General features: G+C 45.8%; 1 protein-coding gene across 1 annotated transcript; it reads right to left on the bottom strand.

The window, feature by feature from the left end:
- Positions 1 to 1,552: 1,552 nt before the first annotated feature.
- Positions 1,553 to 21,892, bottom strand: LOC144698424 (uncharacterized). The gene is made up of 5 exons (XM_078570367.1): positions 21,870 to 21,892; positions 20,532 to 20,651; positions 20,242 to 20,348; positions 6,590 to 7,143; positions 1,553 to 2,866 (listed from the first exon to the last, which is right to left on the bottom strand). Exons 1-5 carry the CDS (start codon positions 21,890 to 21,892, stop codon positions 1,637 to 1,639), a joined length of 2,034 nt encoding a protein of 677 aa, XP_078426493.1. The 3' UTR covers positions 1,553 to 1,636.
- Between the last annotated feature and the right edge of the window lie 4,980 nt (positions 21,893 to 26,872).

Below are 26,872 nucleotides of genomic sequence, written 5' to 3' on the forward strand. Positions count from 1 at the left end.
AACATCCCAAAGTGCTTCAGAGGAGTTTCACAAAGAAAATATTGACACATAGGGCAACATTAAGGTGGATCGCCAAAACATTGATTGGAGAGGCAGATTTGAACATGAATCTTCAATCAGGAGAGAGATGGAGAATTTAGGGAGGGAATTTCAGAGCTTCATGCCTAGGCCCTGCCACCAATTGTGGAGTAATTAAAATCAGGGATGTTAAAGAGGTCAGAATGAGAAGCACAGATATCTCAGAGGGTGTGAAACTGGAGATTACAGAGATAGGGAGGGACAGGGCCATGAAGGGATTTGAAAATGAGGATGTGAATTTTAAAATCAAGGCATTACTTGACCAGGAGCCGATGTAGGTCAGTAAGCACAGGGGTGAAGGGTGAACAGGACTTGGTGTGAGAAAGCACACGGGCAGCAGAGTTTTGGATGATCTCACATTTCCGTGTGGGGGTGGGGTGAAAGTGAGAGTCTGGTCAGGAATGTATTGGAATCGTCAAGTCTAAAGGGGTTGATAAGGGTTTCAGCAGCAGATGAGCTGGGGTGGGATGGAGACAGGCGACAATATGAAGGTTGAAATATCTGGTATTAGTGATGGTGTGGATATGTGGTGAGAAACTCATCTTGGGGTCAAATCTGACACCACGATTGTGAAGAGTGTGGTTCAGCCTCAGATAGTTCCCAGGGAGAGGGATGGACTCGGTAGTTAGGGAACGGAAGTTGTAGCGGTGACTGAGACAATGGCTTTGGTCTTCCCAATTTTTAATTGGAGGAAATTTCTGCTCATCCAGTACTGGGTGTGGGATATGCAGTTTGATATTTTAGTAACAGTGGAGGAATGAAGAGGGATGGTGGTGAGGTAGAGCTGGGCATTGTCAGTGTACATGTGAAAACTAACACGGTACTTTTGGATGATGTCACCTAGTGGCAGCATGTGGATGAGAAATAGGAAGGGCCAAGGATTGATCCTTGGGGAGACTCCCAAGGAGAGGAAAGGAGAATTGGAGATGGGGCGTTAGTTTGCAAAGCTGGTGAGTTCAAAGGATGTTTTTGTAATGATGGGTGATGACGGTGGATTTAAAGGTGAGGGACAGAACCAGAAGAGACAGAGAACTACCAACAAGATCAGCTAAAATGTGGAAGCTAGATGGTCAGCAGTTTAGTGAGAATAGGATCAAGGGAGCAGAAGGCAGGTCTCATGGATAAGGTGAGCTCTGAGGGAAATAGAAGATAGGAGCGAAACTGGACAAAGAAGTGAGATCAGGGTTCGGACAAGGGGGGACTTCAGAAACAGTTTTGCCCAGTGCACTAGTGGAAGGGAGGGAAGTATCAGAGGCAGCTGATCAGATTGTCTCAATATTAGGGACAAAGATGCTCCATGAGCTCCTCACACTTGTTGTTGGAGGTGAGGATGGGGGAGACAGGGGAGAGGGAGAGCCCTTCGAAAGGAACTAACTTATGTTTGAGATATTAAAAAGATTCAACACGCTATGTTTAACACAAAGCTGATTTGTTTGACTTTTATCCAGACAATTTATCCATATGACTGGGCTGGAGTTTATGAATATCAGCAGCAACAGATGCAAATGAACATGGTTCAGTCCAGGGTGTGATAAACAGCAAAATACCATCACCATAGTTACCTGTGAACTCGCTGGTGTTTCAGCAGGATGGATGAGGTGGTGAATCCCTTCCCACAGTCAGGGCAGGTGAACGGTCTCTCCCCAGTGTGAACGCGCTGGTGTGTCCGCAGGGTGGATGACTGAGTGAATCCCTTCCCACACATGATGCAGGTGAATGGTCTCTCCCCAGTGTGAATTCGCTGGTGTGCAGTGAGTTGTTCTAATCCCCTGAACCCAGTCCCACAGTGAGAGCACCTGAATGGTCTCTCATCAGTGTGAACACGTTGATGGCGCATCAGGTCCCCGGAACTTTTATAGCACTTCCCGCAGTCTGGGCATTTAAAAGGTTTCTCATCAGTGTGAACACGTTGATGGGACATCAGTTCCCGGGAACTTTTATAGCACTTCCCACACTCTGGGCATTTAAAGGGTCTCTTATCAGTGTGAACACTCTGGTGCTTCAGCAGTGTGGATGGATCTGTGAATCCCTTCCCACACTTGCAGCAGGTGAACGGTCTCTCCCCAGTGTGAACTCGCTGGTGTGTCAGCAGTGCAGATGACTGAGTGAATCCCTTTCCACACTCGGAGCAAGTGAACAGCCTCTCCCCAGTGTGAATTCGCTGATGTACAGTGAGTTCTTCTGATCGCCTGAACCCAGTCCTGCAGTGAGAGCACCTGAATGGTCTCTTGTCAGTGTGAACAAGTTGATGGCGCATCAGATCCAGGGAACTTTTATAGCACTTCCCGCAGTCTGGGCATTTAAAAGGTCTCTCATCAGTGTGAGCTCGCTGGTGTTTCAGCAGGTTGGATGACTGAGCAAATCCCTTTCCACACTGGGAGCAGGTGAACGGCCTCTCCCCAGTGTGAACTCGCTGGTGCGTCAGCAGCCCTGATGATCGAGTGAATCCTTTCCCACATTCGGGGCAGGTAAACAGCCTCTCCCCACTATGAACTCGCTGGTGTCTCACTAAGTGGGATGGCTGAGTGAATCCCTTCCCACACTGGGTGCAGGTGAATGGCCTTTCCCCAGTGTGAGCTCTCTGGTGTTGCAGCAGGTTGGATGACCGACTGAATCCCTTCCCACACTCAGGGCAGGTGAACGGCCTCTCCCCAGTGTGACTGCGTCGATGAGTTTCCAGTTCAGACGGGGATCTGAATCCCTCCTCACAGTCTCCACATTTCCACGGTTTCTCCCCACTCTGAATGGTGTTTTGTCCTTCCATGTTCAAAATGTGATGATATTCAGGTTATGGTAAACTGGCGACTCTGTCAGGTCCCGATGTGATGTTTGGTTTGAATTTAATGGCTGCAAATCTGGCCCTTCTAATACCCTGTGAAACTGATTTAAATAAGAAAATAAACGAGTGAGAGGTAACCCACAAAAACACAAAGGCAGGTTGTGAAATTAAGCTGAATGAACCTGGTAATTTGTATGGTTGGCACTAGGAAGAAGTGACTATTAAAGCTGCTGCATTTTTTGTAAAAACCCAATTGGTTTACTAATGTCCTTTCGGGAAGGGAATCTGCCACCCAGTCTGGCCGACACAAGACTCTCACCTCTATAAGAACAAACACCCTGTGGAACCTGCTCCACTGTTCAACATGATCGTGGCTGATCTTGGTCTTCAACTCCACTTTCCCGCCCACTGCCCATATCCCTCGATTCCCTGAGAGACCCTCCATCTCAGCCTTAAATATATTTAAAGATGGAGCATCCAGAGATCTCTGGGCTAGAGAATTCTATGTGCCAAGAAAGACAGAGAGAAGGAAAGGAGGGAAGTGGGAGAGAGAGAGAAAAAAAAATTGAGAGTAATCGGATAGAGAGAGAGAGGGTGGTGGGGGGGGTAGTGGAAGAGGCAGATGGAAATGGATCGGCATTTTATAGACCAACAAATGCTCCACAATTTAACAGAATCTCCCAAACCCTCAACCTCCACCATCGAGAAGGGCTAGGGTAGCAGGCATATGTGAACACCATCACCTCCAAGTTCTCCTCCAAGTCACACACCATCCTGACTTGTCTGACATCCAGTACTGGATGAGCAGAAATTTACTCTATTGAAATATTGGGAAGATCAAAGCCATTGTCTTCAGTCCCCTCTGTGAACTCCACTCCTGAGCCACCAACTCCATCCCTCTACCTGCCAACTGTCTGAGGATGAACCAGACTGTTAAAAACCATGGCAAAATATTTCACCCCAAGATGAACTTTCAAACAAATATACACATCATCACCAACACCGCCTATTCCCACCTCAGTAACATCTCCTGACTCCACCCTAGTCTCAGTTCATCTGCTGCAGAAACTGTTATCCATTCCCGTGTTATTTCTAGACTTAACTCTGGCTGGAGGTTCTGGAGCCAGGTGAGAGAGTCTCAGAATAAAGGGCAGGCCATTTGGGACTGAGACAAGGAGGATTTTTTTCACTCAGATGGTGGTGAATCTTTGGAATTCACTGCCCCACAGGATTGTGGCGGCTCAGTCATTGAGTATGTTCAAGACTGAGATTGATAGATTTCTACATCTTAAAAACATAAAGCGATCCGGGAATAGTGCAGGAAAATGGCATTGAAGTAGAAATGATCTCATTGAATGGAGGAGCAGGCTCGAAGGGCTGAATGGCCGACTCCTGCTCCTATTTCTTATGTTCTTAGGCTCTCTCCAAACATTTAACCTCCCTGTAATCTTGAGGTGATCCAAAATTCTGCTGCCTGTGTGCTTATTCACACCAAGACGTGTTCACCCATTACCCTGTGCTCACTGACCTACAAAGGTTCCTGTTTAAAAAGCAATAAAACTTTTAATTTCTCATCCTTGTTTTTAAATCTTGCCTCTCTCTATCTCTGTAATCTCCTGCAGCCTCACAACCCTCCAAGATCTCTGCACTCCTCCGTCTGTATTGTCCATAGTTGTGGGAGCATCTTCACCACATGGACTGCAGCGGTTCAAGGTCAAACATCATCTTCTCCACAGGTAACTGGGGATGGGAAATATCTGCTGCTGGTCTTGTAGTGAAAGGGCAGGGGTGTGGGACTAGCTGATTTGCTCTTGCAGAGACAGCACGGGCAGGACGGGCTGAATGTCCTCCATTCAATGATTCAATGATAAAGAACCGACACTGGAGACCAGGGACCAACCTCTGGAACCAATGCCCAGCCTGATACAAACCGGCTCTTCATTGATCTGGGAGCTGCGGCCCCGCTCGGTGCAAACGGGGGAGGGGGACCGGTCAGTTTATTTCCGGGGTTTGCGGTTTACACAATATGTTTCCGGAGCCTCTCCGTCCACCCGCCGGATCCACCGCCCCGCCATCCCGCCCTTTACCTATTGTGGACCCGTCTCTCCATCGCCATTACCCGCACTGCGCATGCTTCAGTCACAGTCTGGCTCCGCCCCCTCATTCACTCCGATTGGTTGGAGGACCAGACCCAGCTGCTGGGACCTCCAGCTCCGCCCCCTCTTCCTATTGGTCCGGAGCTGCCGTCAATCACCCGGGCATCGTGATGGTTTCAAACGCTGAGAGCGGCCACAGACTCAGCCTGACTTGCTGATTCTTGGCAGCATTTTCTGTTTGGGAATTAGAGCTAGAGATGGATGGTCAGTTCCCCTCTGTCCGGGGGGGGGGGATTCACACTCATTACCCCAGTGCAGTGATTATCGCGTTTACTTTACATGAGGAAAGTCCCCAGCTCAATCCCGGCTGGAAACTTTGTGTTTAAAATTGTTACTGATGGGGAATTAACAGTGAGTTTAGTTTCATGTCGAACAGGGTGATAGTTACTGTTGTCTCATTCCAGAGAAAACTGATCCTCTCTGACCCAAAAACAAAATACTCTAATAGTCTAGGTGGAAATCCGACCTAGAACTCGGGGGTGGGGGGGGGGGGTGGGGGCGGTCACTGTTTAAAAATAAGGGGTGGCCCATTTATGACAGAGATGAAGAGAAGTTTTTTTCTCTCATAGGGTCATGAGTCTTTGGAATTGTCTTCCTCAAAAGGCGGTGGAAACAGAGTCTTTGAATATTTTAAAGGCAGAGCTTGATAGATTATTGATAAGCAAGGAGGTGAAAAGTTATCAGGGGTGAGCAGGAATGTGGAGTTAAGCTGACAATTAGATCAGCTCAATTAGATCAGACTCAAGGGGCCGAGTGGCCTACTCCTCCTCCTAATTCATATATTCGTTTGACCTCAAAACAGAAAATATTGGAAACTCTGAGCAGTTTAAACAGCATCTACAGAGAGGGAAACAGAGTGAATGCTTCAGGTCAGGAACCTTTGATCCAAACTGGAAAAAAATTAGAGATCGAACAGTTTACCAGCAAGTACAAAGTCAGAGAAAAGAGAGTGGGGGAGGACGGTGGGGTCGAAGGATTTTCTTACGACGGGAGGCAACAGTGGATTTAAAGGTGAGAGGGACAGTATGAAAAGAGAGAGAACAGTTAAGGATATTGTCTAAAATGTGGAAGTTGGATGGTCAGCAGTTTAGTGAGAATAGTGTCAAGGAAGCCGAAGGCAGGTCTCAGAGACAAAATGAGCTGAGGGAGATAGAAGATAGGAGAGAAACTGGAGAAAGATGCAAGTTCAGAGCTTGGACAAGAAGGCGCTTCAGGTACAACTTTTCCAGGTAGGTTAGTGGAAGGGAGGGAAGCAGCAGACGCAGCTGATCAGATTGTCTCAATCTTAGTGACAAAGAAGTTCCATGAGCTCCTCACACTTGTTGTTCGAGGTGAGGAGGAGGATACGGTGAAAGGGAGAGCACTTCAAAAGGAACTAACTCCTGTTAGAGATATTAGAAGTTTCACCACACTGTGAGTTTAGAACAAAGTTGATTTATTTGACTTTTATCCAAAATATTAACCATTATAACTGGGCTGGAGTTTATTAACATCAGCAGAAACAGACCCCAATGAACATGGTTTAGTCCTAGGAATGATTAACAGCAAAATCCAATCACTGTAATTATTTGTGAACTCGCTGGTGACTCATCAGTGTGGATGACTGAGTGAATCTCTTCCCACACACGAAACAGGTGAATGATCTCTCCACACTGTGAACCCATTGGTGTGTCTGCAGATGGGATGACTGAGTAAATCCCTTCCCACACTCGGAGCAGATGAACGGCCTCTCTCCAGTGTGAATTCGCTGGTGTTCAGTGAGCTGAGACGATTGCCTGAACCCAATCTCACAGTGTGAGCAGCTGAATGGTCTCTCGTCAGTGTGAATACATTGATGGGACATCAGATCCCCAGACCTTTTATAGCACTTCCCACAGTCTGGGCATTTAAAAGGTCTCTCATCAGTGTGGACTCGTTGATGGCGCATCAGTTCCCCAAAACTTTTAAAGCATTTCCTGCAGTCTATGCATTTAAAAGGTCTCTCGTCAGTGTGAACTCGCTGGTGTGTCAGCAGATTGGCTGACTGAGTGAATCCCATCCCACACTCAGAGCAGAGGAATGGTCTCTCCCCAGTGTGAATTCGTTGGTGTACAGTGAGTTCAGATGATTGCCTGAACCCACTCCCGCAGTGAGATCACCTGAATGGTCTCTTGTCAGTGTGAATATATTGATGGGACATAAGTTTATCTGAAGTTTTATAGCACTTCTCACAGTCCAGGCATTTAAAAGGTCTCTTGTCAGTGTGAACTCGCTGGTGTCTCATCAAGTTGGATGAACAAGTGAATCCCTTCCCACACTCGAAGCAGGTGAGCCGTCTCTCCCCAGTGTGACCGCGCTGGTGTATCAGCAGGGTGGATGAATGCGCGGATCCTTTCCCACACTTGGTGCAGAGGAATGGCCTCTCCCCAGTATGAACTCTTCGGTGTGTCAGCAGGTCGGATGAATTAATGAATCCCTTCCCACACTTGGAACAGGTGAACGGTCTCTCCCCAGTGTGAACTCGCTGATGTTTCAGCGGGTGGTTTGACTTTGTGAATCCCTTCCCACACTCGGAGCAGGTGAATGGCCTCTCCTCAGTGTGAACTCGCTGGTGTGTCAGCAGGTTGGTTGAATCAATGAATTCTTTCCCACAGTCAGAGTGGGGAAATGTCCTCTCCCCAGTGTGACAGCGCTGATAAATTTCTAGCTCAGATGGTAATTGAATCCCTTCCCATAGTCCCCACATTTCGCTGGTTTCTTCTCAGTGAATGGTGCTTTTTACTTCCATGTTCAAAGGTTGATGATATTCAGGTCCTGATGAATCGAGAGACTCTGTCAGATCCTAATGTGATGTTTGATTTAAATTTCCTGACTGCAATTCCTATCCTAATATCCTATGAAACTGATTTAAAACAGAAAAGAGGGAGTGAGAGAGAAACCACAAAAAGACAAACCTAGGTTGTGAAATTGAGTTGAATGAATCTGGTAATTTGTGAAGCCGAACCCAACTGCATCACTAATATCCTTCAGGGAAGGGAATCAGGCTCCAGGTCTTACTTCTGATGAAGATTCATACGGACTCGAAACGGTAACTGTGTTCCTCTCGCAGATGCTGTCAGACCTGCTGAGTTTTTCCAGCTATTTTTGTTTTTGTTTCAGGCTCCAGGTCTGTTTGGCTTTCCCGTCTGTAAATCCTCCTCTTCTAAACCCCAATAAAAGGAGTTTCCAAAGTCCATCAGTGTGAATCCAGGATAGAAATTCACACCATTCTCTCCTCCTGCTCCAGGATCAGTAAAGTTAGTTAAAGATGATTTCTCATTAACAAACCCATTGCTGCATTTCCTTCATTAACCCACATTTGTCCACTCGGGCCTGGCACCGGGAGAAAGCCCGCAGCTGTCGTTCCGTTCGGTGCAAAGGCGGGCCCGGTACTTTCTTACTGGGGGTGTTGAGGCCTCCAATGGATGTTTGTGAAGCCTCCCCTCCCACCCACTGCCCCTAACGCTGCCTCCGCTTATCCGCCTCCTTCCCGCCTGAAGATGAGACAAACAAGCGTCGGTCCATGGACATCACCCGCACTGCGCATGCTTCAGGTCACAATGCCGGGGAATGATTGATGGAGGTTTCAGACCAATAGGAAGAGGGGACGGGACTGGATGACGGAGCAGGAACGGCTGCCATTTTCCACCCACGGTCGTTGACAGGGCCCTCAACCGTGTCCGGCCCATATCCCGCGCATCCTCCCTCACGCCTTCTCCTCCTTCCCAGAAACATGATAGGGTCCCCCTTGTCCTCACTTATCACCCCACCAGCCTCCGCATTCAAAGGATCATCCTCCGCCATTTCCGCCAACTCCAGCATGATGCCACCACCAAACACATCTTCCCTTCGTCCCCCCTGACGGCATTCCGTAGGGATCGTTCCCTCCGGGACACCCTGGTCCACTCCTCCATCACCCCCTACTCCTCAACCCCCACCTATGGCACCTCCCCATGCCCATGCAGAAGATGCAACACCTGCCCCTTCACTTCCTCTCTCCTCACCGTCCAAGGGCCCAAACAGTCCTTTCAAGTGAAGCAGCATTTCACTTGCATTTCCCCTAACTTAGTCTACTGCATTCATTGCTCCCAATGCGGTCTCCTCTACATTGGAGAGACCAAACGCAAACTGGGCGACCGCTTTGCAGAACACCTGCGGTCTGTCCGCAAGAATGACCCAAACCTCCCTGTCGCTTGCCATTTTAACACTTCACCCTGTTCTCTTGCCTACATGTCTGTCCTTGGCTTGCTGCATTGTTCCAGTGAAGCCCAACGCAAACTGGAGGAACAGCACCTCATCTTCCGACTAGGCACTTTACAGCCTTCCGGGCTGAATATTGAATTCAACAACTTTAGATCTTAAACTCCCTCCCCCATCCCCACCCCCTTTCCGTTTCTTCCCCCTCCCTTTTGTTTTTTCCAATAATTTATATAGATTTTTCTTTTCCCACCTATTTCCATTATTTTTAAATCTATAACTGTAATGCCCTGTCAGTCTTTCCACCCCACCCCCACTAGAGCTGTACCTTGAGTGTCCTGTCTTCCATTCTTAATTAGCACCTTTCTTAGACAATATCACCACCTTCAACACCTCTTTGATCCTTTTGTCTGTAACATCTTTTGATTATCTGCTCCTATCACTGCTTGCTTATCTCCACAATCACCACACCCTCAACTTCCCTCTCTCCCCCCGCCCCCCCCCCCCCCCACCTTAAACCAGCATATATTTCATCTTTCACCTAACTATGCTTCAGTTCTGACGAAGGGTCATGAAGACTCGAAACGTTGACTGATTTCTTCTCCACCGATGCTGCCAGCCCTGCTGAGTTTTTCCAGGTAATTCTGTTTTTGTTTTGGATTTCCAGCATCCGCAGTAGCTTTTAGCTTTTTGTTTTTATTTTGGTCCTCCAACCAATCGGAGTGAATGAAGGGGCGGAGCTGAGTCCACGTCTCCCTCAATGGCTGAAACTCTGGATTATTTTGAAAGCAGAATTGTGTCAAACTCCAGGGGAAAACCGGACCTTTCTGTTTCTGGCTTTAAACAGATGAAACCCTGTGGGTGCGGAGCAAACATTTCAACATTTGTTACTGAAATGGATTGATTCAGGACAGACAGCAGGGATTATCTCAGGAAATTACACAGTGTAGCGATTATTTCTCTTTGAACTCATCCCTTGGAGAACAGTGTGAATTAGTGGAAGAATTCACAGGATGTTTAACGCTCATTCCATGTCTGTAATCATTTAATTCCAGCCGATCTGTTGGTCCGGCTTCAACCGGAAGAGTTTGATGAGCTCCCACAAACTCACACAATGGGAGTGGACAGCCAGACTTACCGGACATTCATATCACATGAACCTTACTGCCCCACTTTGAACAGGGCTGTTTGCTTCCATGTTCAAAAGCTGATGATGTTCAGGTCCTGATCAATCGAATGACTATGTTAGATCTTGATGTGATGCTTGGTTTGTGTTTCCCGTTTGCAAAACCCCCTGTAAAAGGAGTTTCCAAAAACCAACACTGGAAGTTCAGGCTAGAAATTCAGACCTAACTTTTCTTTTGGTTTGAATTAACTGTGTGTAAGTCCTCTTCCTCTGAAAAAAATTCCAAAAACAATCACTGTCATAATATAGAGACAATGTTGTTTTCTGAAAGGGAAATCGTGTTTGACAATTTTCTTAAAGTTCTTTGAGGATGTAACTAGCTGGGTGGATAATGGAAACCAGTAGATGTAGTGCATTAGGGTTTTGAAAAGGTATTCAATGAGCTGTCACATAAAAGTTAACTGCACAGGCTAAGTGATAAGGTGTTGGGGTGATATATTAGTATGGATAGAGGATTGGATAACTAACAGGAAACAGAGGGTCTGGATAAATGGGTAATTTTAAGGTTGGTAGACTAACTGCTGGAATGCCACGGGGATAAAAGAGCACGAGGAGAGTGGCGGAGACGCAGGAAAAAGGAGCGCGAGGAGAGCGGCAGAGACGCGGGATAAAAGAGTGCAAGGAGAGCGGAGGAGACACAGGATAAAACTGAAAGAGTGACGTCACAGGAATCTGATTGGTTCATAGGAAATCTGCACCAAATTTGAAAAAAAAACACTGCAAAGCTAATTAATAAATTAATTATCTAAGTCGAGATGGCTGGGCAGGTGATGTGCTGTAGCTGTATGATGTGGGAGCTGGCAGATCCCATTGCGAGCTGCAGTGACCATATCAGTAGCAAGTGTTGCTTGCTGGAGGAACTCCGGCTCAGAATTGATGAGCTGGAGTCCGAGATCTGGACGCTGCGGCACATTCGGGAGGGGGAAAGTTACCTGGACGCTTTGTTTCAGGAGGTGGTCACACCCAGTAGATTAAGTACCTCAAATTCGGTCAGTGGTCAGGGTCAGCAGGGTGTGACTGCAAGTGAGGCAGGTAGAGGGATCCTGTGTTCAGGAACAGAGGAGCCTCAGCTCTTGACCTTGTCCAACAGGTACGAGGTACTTGCTCCCTGTGTGGATAAGGAACAGGGTTGTAGGAAGGATGAGCCAGCTGACCACGGCACCATGGCACAGGAGGCCATTCAAGAGGGGGGAACAAAAAGACAAGTGGTAGTTGTAGGGGATTCTACAATTAGGGGAATTGATAGCATCCTTTGTAAGCAGGATCGAGAGTCCCGCATGGTATGTTGCCTGCCCGGTGCCAGGCTGAGGGACATCTCTGACCAGCTTGAAAGGATTTTGGAGAGGGAGGGGAGGATCGAGTTGTTGTGGTCCATGTCGGGACAAATAACATAGGTAAGACTAGGAAAGAGGACCTGTTTGGGGATTATTAGGAACTAGGAACTAACTTAAAGAACAGATCCCCAAGGGTTATAATCTCCGGATTACAACCCGAGCCACGTGAAAATTGGCATAGGGAGGTGAGAATAAGGGAAGTAAACACATGGCTAAAGGAGTGGTGTGGGAAAGAGGGATTCCATTTCATGGGGCACTGGCATCAGTATTGGAACAGGAGGGATCTGTACCGTTGGGACGGTCTCCACCTGAACCAATCTGGGACCAATGTTCTAGCGAAAAGGGTAAATAGGGTGGTCAACAGGACTTTACCCTAGAAAGTCGGGGGGAAGGGAAAGGTAAAACTCCAAGATGTATGACTAATGGGAAACACAGCTGCAGGTTACCATGTGGGGGGTGGATTCAATTTCATGGGAAATTATGAAAAAACTGAAAAGGAAGGAGAGCCCAGGAGAGGCTATTAAATTCTCCAGAACACAAAATAGGACAGAGTGTTTGGAAAGGGCTAGGAATCTAACTTCAAGCACATCGAACAAAATGACGACAATGTGAAGGGGGACAGGAAATACAGGACTGAAGGTATATCTGATTGCATGCAGTATAGGAAATACGGTAAATGAGCTTGTGGCACAGATTGAAATTGGCAGGTATGATGTGGTGGGCATCGCGGAGACATGGCTGCAGGGGGATCAGGACTGGGAGCTAAATATCCAAGGATATACATCCTATCGAAAAGATAGGCAGGTTGGCAGAGCGGGTGTGGTTGCTTTGTTAGTAAGAAATGAAATTAAATTGATAGCAAGAAACGACGTAGGGTCAGATGATGTAGAATATGTGTGGGTAGAGTTGAGGAACCACAAAGGTAAAAAAACCCTAATGGGAGTTATGTGCAGGCATCCAAACAGTAGTTAGGATGTGGGGCACAAGATACACCATGAGATAGAAAAGACGTGTAAGAAAGGCATGGTTACAGTGATCATGGAGGATTTCAATATGCAGGTAGACTGAGAAAATTAAGTTGGTAGTGGATCCCAAGAAAAGAAATTTGAGGAATGCCTACGAGATGGCCTTTTGGAGCAGCTTGTGGTGGAGCCCACTAGGGAACAGGCAATTCTAGATTTAGTGATGTGTAATGAAGCAGATTTGATAAGGGAGCTTAAGGTGAAGGTAACCTTAGGAGGAAGTGACCATAATATGATAGAATTTACCCTGCAATTTGAGAGGAAAAAGCTGGAATCAGATGTAACGGTATTACAGTTGAATAAAGGTAACTACAGAGGCATGAGGGAGAAGCTGGCCAGAACTGACTGGGAGATGAGCCTAGCAGGAAAGACAGTGGAACAGCAATGGCAGGAGTTTCTGGGAGTAATTTGGGAGACACAGCAAAAATTAATCCCTAGGAAGAAGAAGCATACTAAAGGGAGGGCGAGGCAACCATGGCTGACAAGGGAAGTCAGGGACAGCATAAAAGCTAAAGAGAAAGCATACAATGCGGCGAAGACCAGTGGGAAGCCAGGGGATTGGGAAGCCTACAAAGACCAACAGAGGACAACTAAAAAAGAAATAAGGAGGGATGAGATTAAATATGAGGGTAAACTAGCCAGTAATATAAAAGAAGATTGCAAGAGTTTTTTTTTAGATATATAAAGGGTAAGAGAGAGAAGCAAAAGTGGACATTGGGCCATTATCACTGGAGAAGTGATAATGGCGAATAAAGAAATGGCAGAGCAACTGAATAGGTACTTTGCTTCAGTCTTCATGGAGGAAGACACGAGTAACATCCCCAAAATTCAAGAGAGTCAGGGGGCAGAGGTGAGTCTGGTGGCCATTACCAAGGAGAAGGTGCTAGGAAAACTGAAAGGTCTGAAGGTGGATAAATCACCTGGACCAGATGGATTACACCCCACAGTTCTGAAGGAGATAACTGAAGAGATAGTGGAGGCGTTAGTGGTGATCTTTCAGGAATCACTGAACTCAGGGAGGGTCCCAGAGGACTGGAAAATCACTAATGTAACCCCCCTGTTTAAGAAGGGAGTGAGGCAAAAGATGGGAAATTACTGGCCGATTAGCCTGACCTCGGTCGTTGGTAAGATTGTAGGGACCATTATTAAGGATGAGATTTCAGAATACTTGGAAGTGCATGGTAAAATAGGGCAAAGTCAGCATGGTTTCATCAAGGGGAGGTCATGCCTGACAAATCTGTTAGAATTATTTTTGGAGGTAATAAGCAGGTTAGACAAAGGAGAGCCAATGAATGTTATCTCCTTGGACTTCCAGAAGGCCTTTGACAAGGTGCTGCACAGGAGGCTGCTCAGTAAGATAAGAGCCCATGGTGTTAGAGGCAAGGTACTAGCATGGATAGAAGATTGGCTATCTTGCATGGGGGAAGAGAGTGGGGATAAGGGGGTCCTTCTCAGGATGGCGGCCAGTGACTAGTGGAGTTCCACAAGGGTCAGTGTTGGGACCACAACTTTTCACTTTATACATTAATGATCTAGATGAAGGAACTGAGGGCATTCTGGCTAAGTCTGCAGATGATACAAAGATGGGTGGAGGGACAGGTAGCATTGAGGAGGCGGGGAGGCTGCAGAAGGATTTAGACAGGTTTGGAGAATGGGGAAAGAACTGGCAGATGGAATACAACGTGGGAAGTGTGAGGTCATGCATTTTGGTAGGAAGAATAGAGGCATAGACTATTTTCTAAATGGGGAGAGAATTCAGAAATCTGGAGTGCAAAGGGACTTGGGAGTCCTAGTCCAGGATTCTCTTAAGGTTAACCTGCAGGTTGAGTCGGTAGTTCGGAAGGCAAATGCAATGTTGGCATTTATTTCGAGAGGACTAGAATATAAAAGTAGGGATGTGCTGCTGAGGCTTTATAAGGCTCTGGTCAGACCACATTTAGAATATTGTGAGAAATTTTGGGCCTGGTATCTTAGGAAGGATGTGCTGGTCTTGGAGAGGGTCCAGAGGAGGTTCACGAGAATGATCCCAGGAATGAAAGGCTTAACATATGAGGAACGTTTGAGAACTGTGGGTCTATACTTGATGGAGTTTAAAAGGATGTGGGGGGTATCTGATTGAAACTTACTGAATACTGAAAGGCCTGGATAGAGTGGACGTGGGGAAGATGTTTCCATTAGTAGGAGAGACTAGGACCCGAGGGCACAGCCTCAGAGTAAAGGGAAGACCTTTTAAACAGAGATGAGGAGAAACTTCTTTAGCCAGAGAGTGGTGAATCTATGGAATTCATTGCCACAGAAGGGTGTGGAGGCTAGGTCATTGAGTGTATTTAAGACCAAGATAGATAGGTTCTTGATTGGTAAGGGGATCAAAGGTTACGGGGAAAAGACGGGAGAATGGAGTTGAGCAACTTAACAGCCATGATTGAATGGCGGAGCAGACTCGATGGGCCGAATTGCCTAATTTATGCTCCGATGTCTTATGGTCTTATGGGATCAGTGCTGGGACCTCAACCATTTACAACCTATATTAATGATGTGGTTGAATGGGCCAAGTGTATTCCAGCCAAATTTGCTGACAATACAAAGATGGGTAGGAAATCAAGTTGTGAGGAGACAAAGAGCTAGGTTAAGTGAATGGGAAAACACTTGCAGATGGTGCATGATTTGGGAAAATGTGAGGGTTTCCACTTTGACAAGAAGAATAGAAAAGCAGAAATTATTTATGTAGAGAGAACTGCAGAATGCTGTAGTACAGAGGGGCCTTGGGGTCTTGGCACATAAATCTCAAAAAATTAGTATGCAGGTACAGCAAGAAATTAGGAATGTAACTGGAATGTTGGCCTTTATTGCAAGAGGGTTGGAGTATAAAAGTAGGGAAGTTTTGCAACAGCTGTACAGGGCATTGGTGAAACCACACCTAGAGTACTGTGTACAGTTTTGGTCTCCTTACTTAAGGAGGGATATAGCCAGCGTGTCCACTCTGAACCAGGTTTGCTGCTCGCTCTGTGTCCAGCACTGTCTGCTTCCCTGGCACAAAAATGGAATTTCAAAAGAAGGAAGGAATCTGTCAGCATTTGAAAGAAATTCAAAGAGAATTGAAGGGCTCCTTGGATGGCAAACTGTAACTAGTAGGGTGCCACGAGGTTCAGTCCTTGGGCCCCAACTATTTACAATCTATATTAATGACTTGGATTCAGGGATAGAAGGTATGATAGGTAACTTTGCAGATGACACCAAAATAGGTGGGAAAGTAAGTTGCAATGAAGAAATAAGAAATTTACAAATGGATATGGATAGGTTAGGTGAATGGGCCAAAATTTGGCAGATGGAGTTTAATGTGGATAAGTGTGAGGTTATCCACTTTGGTCAGAAGAATAAAAAGTCGACTTATTATTTAAATGGAGAGACACTTCAGAATGCTTCAGTGCAGAGGGATCTGGGTGTCCTCGTGTATGAATCGCTGAAAGCTAGTATGCAGGTACAGCAGGTAATAAGGAAGGCAAATGGAATTTTGGCATTTATTGCTAAAGGAATAGAGTATAAAAATAGGAAAGTATTGTTGCAACTGTACAAGGCATTGGTGAGACCGCACCTGGAGTACTGTGCTCAGTTTTGGTCCCCTTACTTGAGGAAGGATGTGGTTGCATTGGAGTCAGGTCAGAGGAGATTCAGTAGATTGATTCCAGAGATGCGGGGCTTGTCTTATGAGGAGAGATTGAGCAGTTTAGGCCTATACTCGCTAGAGTGTAGAAGGATGAGAGGAGATCTAATTGGGGTATATAAGATGCTAAATGGGATAGACAAAGTAGACATGAGCAGATGTTTCCCCTTGTGGGGCATTGTAGAACAAGAGGCCATCGTTTTAGGCTAAAGGGTGGCAGATTTAAATCAGAGATGAGGAGGAATTACTTTTCTCAAAAGGTCATGAATCTGCGGAATTCACTGCCTCAGAGTGCAGTGGATGCCAGGACGCTGAATAAATTTAAGGAGGAGATAGACAGATTTTTAATTAGTAAAGGGTTGAAAGGTTATGGAGGAGGGCGGGAAATTGGAGTTGAGGCCGAAATGAGATCAGCTATGATTGAATTGAATGGCAGGGCAGGCTCGAGAGGCTGAATTGCCTATTCCTGCTTCTTGTTCTTATAAGAGTTGAGATCTTTCTTTATTCTTGGAGAGTTAGACATAAGACTGTCTCCTTTCAATATGGAGCTCCATTGTAGGGCTGGGACCACCTTTGAAGGAGCTGCCAATGAGTCCCATTCCCCTGCCCTTTCCCCAGAGCCTTCAGTAGAATCATAGAATGGTTACAGCATAGAAGGAGGTCATTCGACACATCATGTCCATGCCCACGCCAGCTTTCCAAAAGAGCTACTCAGCCAGTCCCACTCCCCTGCCATTTCATCGTAGCCATGCACATTTTTTCTGTTCAGATAATTATCCAATTCTGTTTTGAAAGGCACAATTGAACCTTCCTCCATCACTCTCAGTCAGTGCACTCCAGATTCTAACCACTCACTGCATAAACAGGGTTTTCCTCATGTCACCATTGCTTCTTTTTCAATTCACCTTTAACCCATGTCCTCTGGTCCTCAGCCCTTCTGCCACTAGGAATATTTTCTCCCTGTGTACTCTGTCCAGACCCCTCATGATTTTGAGCATTTCTATCAAATCTCCTCTTAATCTTCTTTTCTCTAAACAGATCAGCCCCATCTTTACTAATCTATCCTCATAACGCAGTTTCTCATCCCTGGAACCATCCTCAATAATCTGTTCTGCATCCTCTTCAATACCTTCACATCCTTCCTAAAGTGTGGTATCCAGAATTGGACACAATACTCCAGTTGAGGTTGAACCAGTGTTTTATTCTGATTTCTCAAAACTTCCTTGTTATTCTCGGGGAGTTGAACACCAGCCTTTCTCCTGTCGACATAGAGCTGCCTTATAGGGCTGTGATCACCTTTGAGAGAGCTGCCAATCAGCCCCACTCCCCTGTCCTTTCCCCAGAGCCCTGCAAACTTTACCTTTTAACTGGAGATCCAACTCACTTTGGAAAGTTGTTATTGAATCTGCTCCTATCCCCTTTCAGGCAGAACGTCTCAGGTCATAACTTATTGAGTAAAAAATGGTTCCTCATCTTCCTGATGGATTTTTGCCAATTATTTGATGTGGTGTGTTTAATTGTTGGTTTCCTGTTGAAGACATTTCCTGAGTGGATTTAAGGGACATGCTCGTGATATCTCAGAGAGACCAAACACACGACATGCTGTATATTTGAAGCAAAGCTGATTTATTTGATGTATTAAAATAGTAAACACCAGCCACATTACAGGGGATTGCTGAAAAAAGAGACATGACTAAGCTTTTTGTCTTGCACTCATCAGGATAATTCACAATGTTCAGCACCATTCGTGACTCCTCAGATACTGAAACAGTCCATGTCCAAATGCAGCAAGACCTGGACAATATCCAGGTTTTGGCTGACAAGTGGCAAGTAACATTCATGCTACACAAGTGTCAGGCAATGACCATCTCCAAAAATAGAGAATCCAACCATTGCCCATCGCTGTATCCCCCACTATCAACATCCTAGGGGTTACCATATGCTAATTAGTTTAAATCTAAGCCCTCTGGTCATTGACAACTCTGTTAACGGAAATAAGTCCTTCCTATCCACTCTATCTGGGCCCCTCATAATTTTATACACCTCAGTTAAATCTCCCCTCAGCCTCCTCTGTTCCAAAGAAAACAACCTCAGCCTGTCCAATTTTTCCTTATAGTTAAAATTCGCCATTCCTATCAATATCCTCGTAAATCTCCTCTGTACCCTCTTTGGTGTGAACACATCCTTCCTGTAATGCACTGACCAGAACTGTACTCAGTAGTCCAGCTGTGGTCTAACTAGTAGTTTATTCAGCTCTAGTATAACCTCCCTGATCGTGTAATAAAAACAGAAAATGTTGGAAATAGTCAGCAGTTCTGGCAGCATCTATGGAGAGAGAGGAGTTTCAGGTCTGTGATCTTTCATCAACCGAAAATGCTAGAAATATTCCCTGTTCTTGTATTCTATGTCTCAGTTAATAACAGAAAGTATCTATCTACCTCGCCCGTTCCTTCAGGGATCTGTGGACATGCACTCCAATGTCCCTCTGTTCACCTACACTTCTCACTATCATACCAGTAATATCCTTTCCCTTTTCCGTGTTTGCCGTCCCCAAATGTATTTATTACCTCACACTTCTCCAGGCTGATCTCCATTTGCTACTTTTCTGCCCACCTGACTATTCTATTGACACCTTCCTACAGTCTACAGCTTTCTTCCTCACTGTTAATGACAAGGTTGAAAATGTCTCAATCATGTCCCCATGTTAAAGTCTAAGTCAGTGATATATACCACAGAAGTATGGAATCCTGTGCTGAGCCATCCAGAACTCCACCGGAAACAGCCTTGTAGTCCCAAAAACACCTCTTGGCCATTTCCCTTTGCCTCCTGCTGCTCCAGCTGATGACACTTCCTGCACTTGTGATTGTCCAGTACAGAGAAGCATCCTGGTTTTCCCACATGGAACTGGATGTGCACTCTTCAGGAATCGGATGCCCTGCCATGCCTTTATTTGTCTGATTATTAACTCATTTAAACAAAATAAGCTAATCATTAAAATAAATAAAGATTCATCAGTTACCCACCAATCAGCTTCTTCTATTGTGCTGAAGTCACCTTATTTTTAGAGGGAATTAACAAAAAATATTTTTCTTAACTCTTATTATCTAAACACCTCAGGGTTTAATTTACTGAAAAAAATCAGACTTCTTCACTGTTTCAACCCATTGTTAGTTAGCTTTATCATTATTCCCTAGATTTGATTAATTGAATACTAACTGCAATTATATGATAAATTATCAATTCGTCTTTAGTTTTAGGCTAATTGATTACTTTATAGTTGATTAATGCAGTGACCAGGGCCATACTCAGTACACTAGCTGTTCTCTAACTAGTGTTTTACACAATTCTAACATAATCTCCCTGCTCTTATATTCTAGGCCTCAGACAATAAAGCGTCCCAATGCCTTCTTGACCACCTGATCTACCTGTCCAGCCACATTCAGGTATCTGTGGATGTGCACTCCAAGGTCTATCTGTTCCTTTACTTCTCAGCATCATCCCTTTTATTTTCATTCCCTACTTTTGTTTGCCCTCCCCAATTTCATTATCACACACTGCTCCAGATTGATTTACATTTACCAATTTTCTGCTCATATGACCAGTCCATTGATGTTTTCCGACAGTCACAGCTTTATTCCTCATTATCAACCACACCAGCAATGTTGACATCATCTGCAATCTTCTTGCTCATTGCCCCTACATTTAAATCTAAATCATTGATATAAACTACAAATTGTGGAACCCCACTGAAAACTGAAAACAGACGTCCAGACATGATTCAGTCCTGCATGTGATTAACAGTAGCAATACCATCAGAATCCAACCCCCGCTGTCGCATATGAACTTGCTGGTGTCTCAGCAGGTGGTTTGACTGAGCGAATCTCTTCCCACACATGGAGCAGGTGAACGGCCTCTCCCTAGTATGAAATCGCTGGTGTGTCAGCAGATTTTGTTTACTTTTAAATCTCTTCTCACAGTCAGAACATTTAAAAGGTCTCTGATCAGTGTGAACAAGTTGATGTGTAGTGAGATGAGACGACTGTGTGAATCTTTTGCCACACACAAGGCAAGTAAATGGTCTCTCGCCAGTGTGAACTCACTGGTGTATCAGGTCAGATGAATCAATGAATTCCTGCCCACATTGATTGCAGGTGAATGGCCTCTCCCCAGTGTGAACTCGATTGTGTCTCACCAGATGGGCTAACCGAGTGAATCCCTTCCTACAGATAGAGCAGGTGAATGGCCTCTCCCCAGTGTGAGTGTGTTGGTGTTTCAGAAGATCCTTTTCGCTTTTAAATTTTTTCTCACAGTCAGCACAATTAAAAGGTCTCTGCGCAGTGTGAATAAATTGGTGTGATAGAAGGTGGGATGAAGAAGTGAATCTCTTCCCACACACGGAGCAGGTGAATGGCCTCTCCCCAGTGTGAGTGCATTCATGGTTCAGTAAATCCTTTTTACTTTTAAAGCTCTTCTCACAGTCAGAACATTTAAAAGGTCTCTTATCAGTGTGAACAAGTTGGTGCGTCAGGTGGTGGGATGACTGACTGAATCCCTTCCCACACACATTGTAGGTGAATGGCCTCTCCCCAGTGTGAGTGCGTTGGTGTGTCAGTAGATCCTTTGTGCTTTTAAAGCTCTTCTCACAGTCAGAACATTTAAATGGTCTCTCATCAGAGTGAGCTCGATGGTGAGTCCGGAGGTTTGACAAAGCATTAATTCCCTTCCCACATTCAAGATAGGTGAATGGCCATTCGCTAGTATGAACATGCTGGTGTGTGTAGAGGATGGATGACTGAGTGAGTCGCTTCCCACACACGGAGCAGGTGAACGGTCTCTCCCCAGTGTGGCTGCGTCGATGAGTTTCCACCTCAGATGGGTAATTAAATCCCTTCCCACAGTCCCCACATTTCCACGGTTTCCCCGTGGTGCGAGTGTCCTTGTGCCTCTCCAGGTTGCGCGGTCAATTGAAGCCCAGTCACACACACACACACACACACAAACACATAACAAGTGTACAGTCCCTCCCCAATGTGAACAGTTGATGTGTTTTCAGGCTGTGTAACTGGTTAAAGCTCTTTCCACAGTCAGTTCAGTGGAAAACTCTCACTTGGGGTGTGCGTGTCTGCCTTTGTGCTTTTCCAGTCACACTGATGTTTGAAACATTTTCCCACAGACAGAACAGCCAAACATTTCTTCTTCCACATTCAAAGGCCAATTATATTCGGATCCTGATGAATCAAGTGACTGTCAGATCTTGATGTGGTGTTTGGTTTGAATTTTCCATCTGCAAATTCAACCCTCCGAATACCCTGTAAATGAAGTTTAAACTGAAATACTCAAAATATGCAATCGACACACAGTCCATTCTGTCCAACTATTCTGCTAGATTTATGCTTCTCCTCCCATTCCATGCAAATCGTCTCTGCCTTTCAGTTTACCTTTCTAATCCCTTTTCTCCCATGTACTCATCTAGTCTCCTGTTGAAACTATCACAATGTTTCCCCCTCAATGATTTCTTGTGAGTTCCACATTGTAACCACTCTCTGAGTGAAGAAATTTCAAGTGGAAACATTCTCTCCATATCTACCCCGTCCAACATTGATCATTGTAAAGAAAAAATGCCTCAACCCAAACTTTCCCAACACCTGTAATTTTTTTTTTGGTTTACAAAATTCATCAGTTGGCCCTGGATAGAAATTGGGAAGAGACAAACGTTTCTCTCGGTTTCAGTTTGCTGTGTGTAAATCCTCCTCTTCTAAGCCCCTGTGAAAGGAGTTTCCAAAATCCATCCCTGTCAGTCCCGGATAGAAATCCACAACATTCTCTCCTCCTGCTCCGGGTTTGTCACTGGGACATTTCCTCTCGGCTCCACTCAGTGCAAACGGAGAACCGGTAGCTTCTCATTTGGGGTTTGCAGTTTTCACAGCACGTTTCCGGAGCCTCTCCGTCCACCCGCCGGATCCATCGCGCTTTCCGCCCCACCATCCCCCCATTTACCCATTGTGAATTCGGGAGAGAAGCGTTTCTCCCTGGTCATCTGACACTGCGCATGCTCCCAACACTGGGCAGCACTGCGCCTGCGCACTTCTCCCCTGTGGTTTTGGACAGGGGACATTCTCCACCGCGGGGGATGCTGGGTAAAAATACTGCCATAGAGAACACCAGTTACGAACAGGTTTTTTTTTGCTTTCACACTGGGATCGGATGGCCAATAAATAAGATTAAATCCGTACTGGCTTTCCTTAATTAACCCACATTTATAGATGTGATTATTAATTTTATCCCGAATCATTGCTTCTAGTATTTTCCCCACCACAGAAGTTAAACTGACTGGCCTGTAGTTACTGGGCTTATCTTTACTTTGTTTCAACAAAGTTGTAACGTTTGCAATCCCCCAGTCCTCTGGAACCACCTCTGAGCCTAAAGGAAATTGGAAAATTATGGCCAGTGCCTCTGCAATTTCCACTCTCACTTCCTTCATTATTCTTGGATGCAACTCATCCAGTCCTGGCGCTTTATTAACTTTAAGTATAGACTGTCTATCTAATATCTCCTTCTTATCAATTTTAAATACTTCTAGTGTTTTAATTACCTCCTCTTTCACCGTGACCATATAGCATCTTCTTCCTTGATAAAGACAGATGCAAAATATTCTTATAAAAGCAAAATACTGCAGATGCTAGAAATCTGAAACAAAAACTCAGCAGATCTGACAGCCTCTTACTCTCTCCAATATCTTACTCTCATTCATTCTCTCTCCAGGAAGAACGTGTCCATTGTCCTTTGTTGTTTCATTGGCCTTAATTGCTTTTTATCATCCGTAATTGGCCTTTAATGTAAGCGTATTGGAGTAGAAGAATGAAATTGTCTTGCTACAATTATACAGGGATTTTCTGAGACCCCAACTGCAACCCTGCATGCAGTTTCGGTTTCCACATTTAAAGAAGGATATACTTGCATTGGAGGTAGTACAGTGAAGGTTCACTACATTGGTCCCTGGGGTGAAATGGTTGTCCTATGATCAGTGGCTGAGTAAATTGGGTCTATAATCTCAGGAGTTTAAAAGGTGAGAGGTGATCTCATTGAAACATTTCAGATTCTAAGGAGCTTGATAGGGCAGACATGGAGAAGTTGTCTTCCCGGCTGAAGAATCAAAAAGATGGGGCACAGTCTCAGGATAAGGAGCCGATCATTTAAGACTGAGATGAGGAAACATTTATTCACTCATGTTGTTGTGAATATTTGGAATTCTCTACTCCAGAGGATTGTGCATGGTCTATTGTTGGATTCATTTAAGGCTGAGATAGACAATTCTTTGGTCTCTCAGCGAATCGACGGATATGGGGAACAGGTGGGAAAGTGGAGTTGAAGCTGAAGATCAGCTATGATCGTATTCAATGATGGAGCAGGCTCGAGGGGCCCTATGGTCTATTCTGCTGCTTTTTACTATGCAGTTACGTCCAGAAAATGCTTTTAACTTGTAAAACTGATTCGATTTCTGATTCCAAGCTGTTTGTGTTTTAATCTTGTCCCATTGAGTTATTTCACTGTGACTGAATATGGTTTTACTGATCGATGGACATTGAGCTCTCAGTGACTGCACTGCAGATACAATTCGTTTAACTGTTCTGTGTGGAAATGAGAAACTGAGCAGAAAATGGTTAACAGGTGCACTTCTCTCAAACACTGAGATTAGAGAGGGGAAAATGTGTTATTGTTGACAGCAAACAGTCTCAGGCATTCCATAACAAAACAGAATTACCTGGAAAAACTCAGCAGGTCTGGCAGCATCGGTGGAGAAGAAAAGAGCTGACGTTTCGGGTCCACATGACCCTTCAACAGAACTGAAGTATAGTTAGGAGAGAGGTGAAATATAAGCTGGTTTAAGGTGGGGGGCGGGGGGAGAGAGAAGTTGAAGGTGGGGTGGTTGTGGGGACATGCAAGCAGTGATAGGAGCAGATAATCAAAATATGTCACAGACAAAAGGATCAAAGAGGTGTTGAAGGTGGTGATATTATCTAAGAAAAGTGCTAATTAAGAATGGATGGCAGGATAATCAAGGTACAGCTCTAGTGGGGGTGGGCTGGAAAGACTAACAAGGTATTAGTTGTAGATTTAAAAATAATGGAAATAGGTGGGATAAGAAGAATCTATATAAATTATTGAAAAAAAAGGGAGGGGGAAGAAACTGGGTGGGGATGGGGGGAGGGGGAGTTTAAGATCTAAAGTTGTTGAATTCAATATTCAGCCCGGAAGGCTGTAAAGTGCCTAGTCGGAAGATGAGGTGCTGTTCCTCCAGTTTGCGTCGGGCTTCACTGGAACAATGCAGCAAGCCAAGGACAGACATGTGGGCAAGAGAGCAGGGTGGGGTGTTAAAATGGCAAGCGACAAGGAGGTTTGGGTCTTTCTTGCGGACAGACTGCAGGTGTTCTGCAAAGCGGCCGCCCAGTTTGCGTTTGGTCTCTCCAATGTAGAGGAGACCGCATTGGGAGCAACGAATGCAGTAGACTAAGTTAGGGGAAATGCAAGTGAAATGCTGCTTCACTTGAAAGGAGTGTTTGGGCCCTTGGATGGTGAGGAGAGAGGAAGTGAAGGGGCAGGTGTTGCATCTTCTGCGTGGGCATGGGGAGGTGCCATAGGTGGGGGTTGAGGAGTAGGGGGTGATGGAGGAGTGGACCAGGGTGTCCCGGAGGGAACGATCCCTATGGAATGCCACCAGAGGGGGTGAAGGGAAGATGTGTTTGGTGGTGGCATCATGCTAGAGTTGGCGGAAATGGCGGAGGATGATCCTTTGAATGCGGAGGCTGGTGGGGTGATAAGTGAGGACAAGGGGGACCCTATCATGTTTTTGGGAGGGAGGAGAAGGCGTGAGGGCGGATGCGCGGGATATGGGCCGGACATGGTTGCGGGCCCTGTCAACGACCGTGGGTGGAAAACCTCGGTTAAGGAAGAAGGAGGACATGTCAGAGGAGCTGTTTCTGAAGCTAGCGTCATCAGAACAGATGCGACGGAGGCGAAGGAACTGAGAGAATGGGATGGAGTCCTTACAGGAAGCGGGGTGTGAGGAGCTGTAGTCGAGGTAGCTGTGGGAGTTGGTAGGCTTGTAGTGGATATTGGTGGACAGTCTATCAGCAGAAATTGAGACAGAGATGGACCATGTGAAAATGATGGAGGGGTGGAGATTGGAAGCAAAATTAATAAATTTTTCCAGGTCCCAACGAGAGCATGAAGCAGCACCGAAGTAATCATCAATGTACCGGAGAAAGAGTTGTGGGAGGGGGCCGGAGTAGGACTGGAACAAGGAATGTTCCACATACCCCATAAAGAGACAGGCATAGCTGGGGCCCATGCGGGTACCCATAGCCACACCTTTTATTTGGAGGAAGTGAGAGGAGTTAAAGGAGAAATTGTTCAGTGTGAGAACAAGTTCAGCCAGACGGAGGAGAGTAGTGGTGGATGGGGATTGTTCGGGCCTCTGTTCAAGGAAGAAGCTAAGGGTCCTCAGACCATCCTGGTGGGGGATGGAGGTGTAGAGGGATTGGACATCCATGGTGAAGAGGAAGCGGTTGGGGCCAGGGAACTGGCAATTGTTGATGTGACATAAGGTGTCAGAGGAATCACGGATGTAGGTGGGAAGGGACTGGACAAGGGGAGAGAGAAGGGAGTTAAGATAACGAGAAATGAGTTCCGTGGGGCAGGAACAGGCTGACACGATCGGTCTGCCAGGACAGTTCTGTTTGTGGATTTTGGGTAGGAGGTAGAAGCGGGCCGTCCGAGGTTGGGCGACTATCAGGTTGGAAGCTGTGGGAGGAAGATCTCCAGAGGAGATGAGGTCAGTGACAGTCCTGGAAACAATGGCTTGATGTTCTGTGGTGGGGTCATGGTCCAGGGAGAGGTAGGAGGAAGTGTCTGCCAGTTGACGCTCAGCCTCCGCGAGGTAGAGGTCAGTGCGCCAGACAGTAACAGCACCACCCTTGTCAGCGGGTTTGATGACAATGTTGGGGTTGGACCTGAGAGAACGGAGTGCAGTAAGTTCAGAGAGAGACAGATTAGAATGGGTGAGAGGAGCAGAGAAATTGAGATGGCTAATGTCACGCCGACAGTTCTCATTGAAAAGATCAAGAGAAGGTAAGAATCCAGAAGGAGGAGTCCAGGTGGAGGGAGAATATTGGAGGACTGGAGGAACTGGAGGAACAGCACCTCATCTTCCGACTAGGCACTTTACAGCCTTCCGGGCTGAATATTGAATTCAACAACTTTAGATCTTAAACTCCCCCTCCCCCCATCCCCACCCAGTTTCTTCCCCCTCCCTTTTTTTTCAATAATTTATATAGATTCTTCTTATCCCACCTATTTCCATTATTTTTAAATCTACAACTAATACCTTGTTAGTCTTTCCAGCCCACCCCCACTAGAGCTGTACCTTGATTATCCTGCCATC

The sequence above is a fragment of the Cetorhinus maximus genome, chromosome 23 (genome assembly GCF_964194155.1).
Source record: "Cetorhinus maximus chromosome 23, sCetMax3.hap1.1, whole genome shotgun sequence".
Lineage (NCBI taxonomy): Eukaryota > Metazoa > Chordata > Chondrichthyes > Lamniformes > Cetorhinidae > Cetorhinus > Cetorhinus maximus.

Coding starts and splice junctions, on each gene's coding strand:
- LOC144698424 (XM_078570367.1), bottom strand. CDS start 21,892: ATGGGAGAAAAGGGATTAGAAAG. Junction 20,652..21,869: donor GGAGAAAAGGGATTAGAAAG/GTAAACTGAAAG, acceptor CTCTATCTGTAG/GAAGGGATTCACTCGGTTAG. Junction 20,349..20,531: donor TCATCTGACCTGATACACCA/GTGAGTTCACAC, acceptor ATTTCATACTAG/GGAGAGGCCGTTCACCTGCT.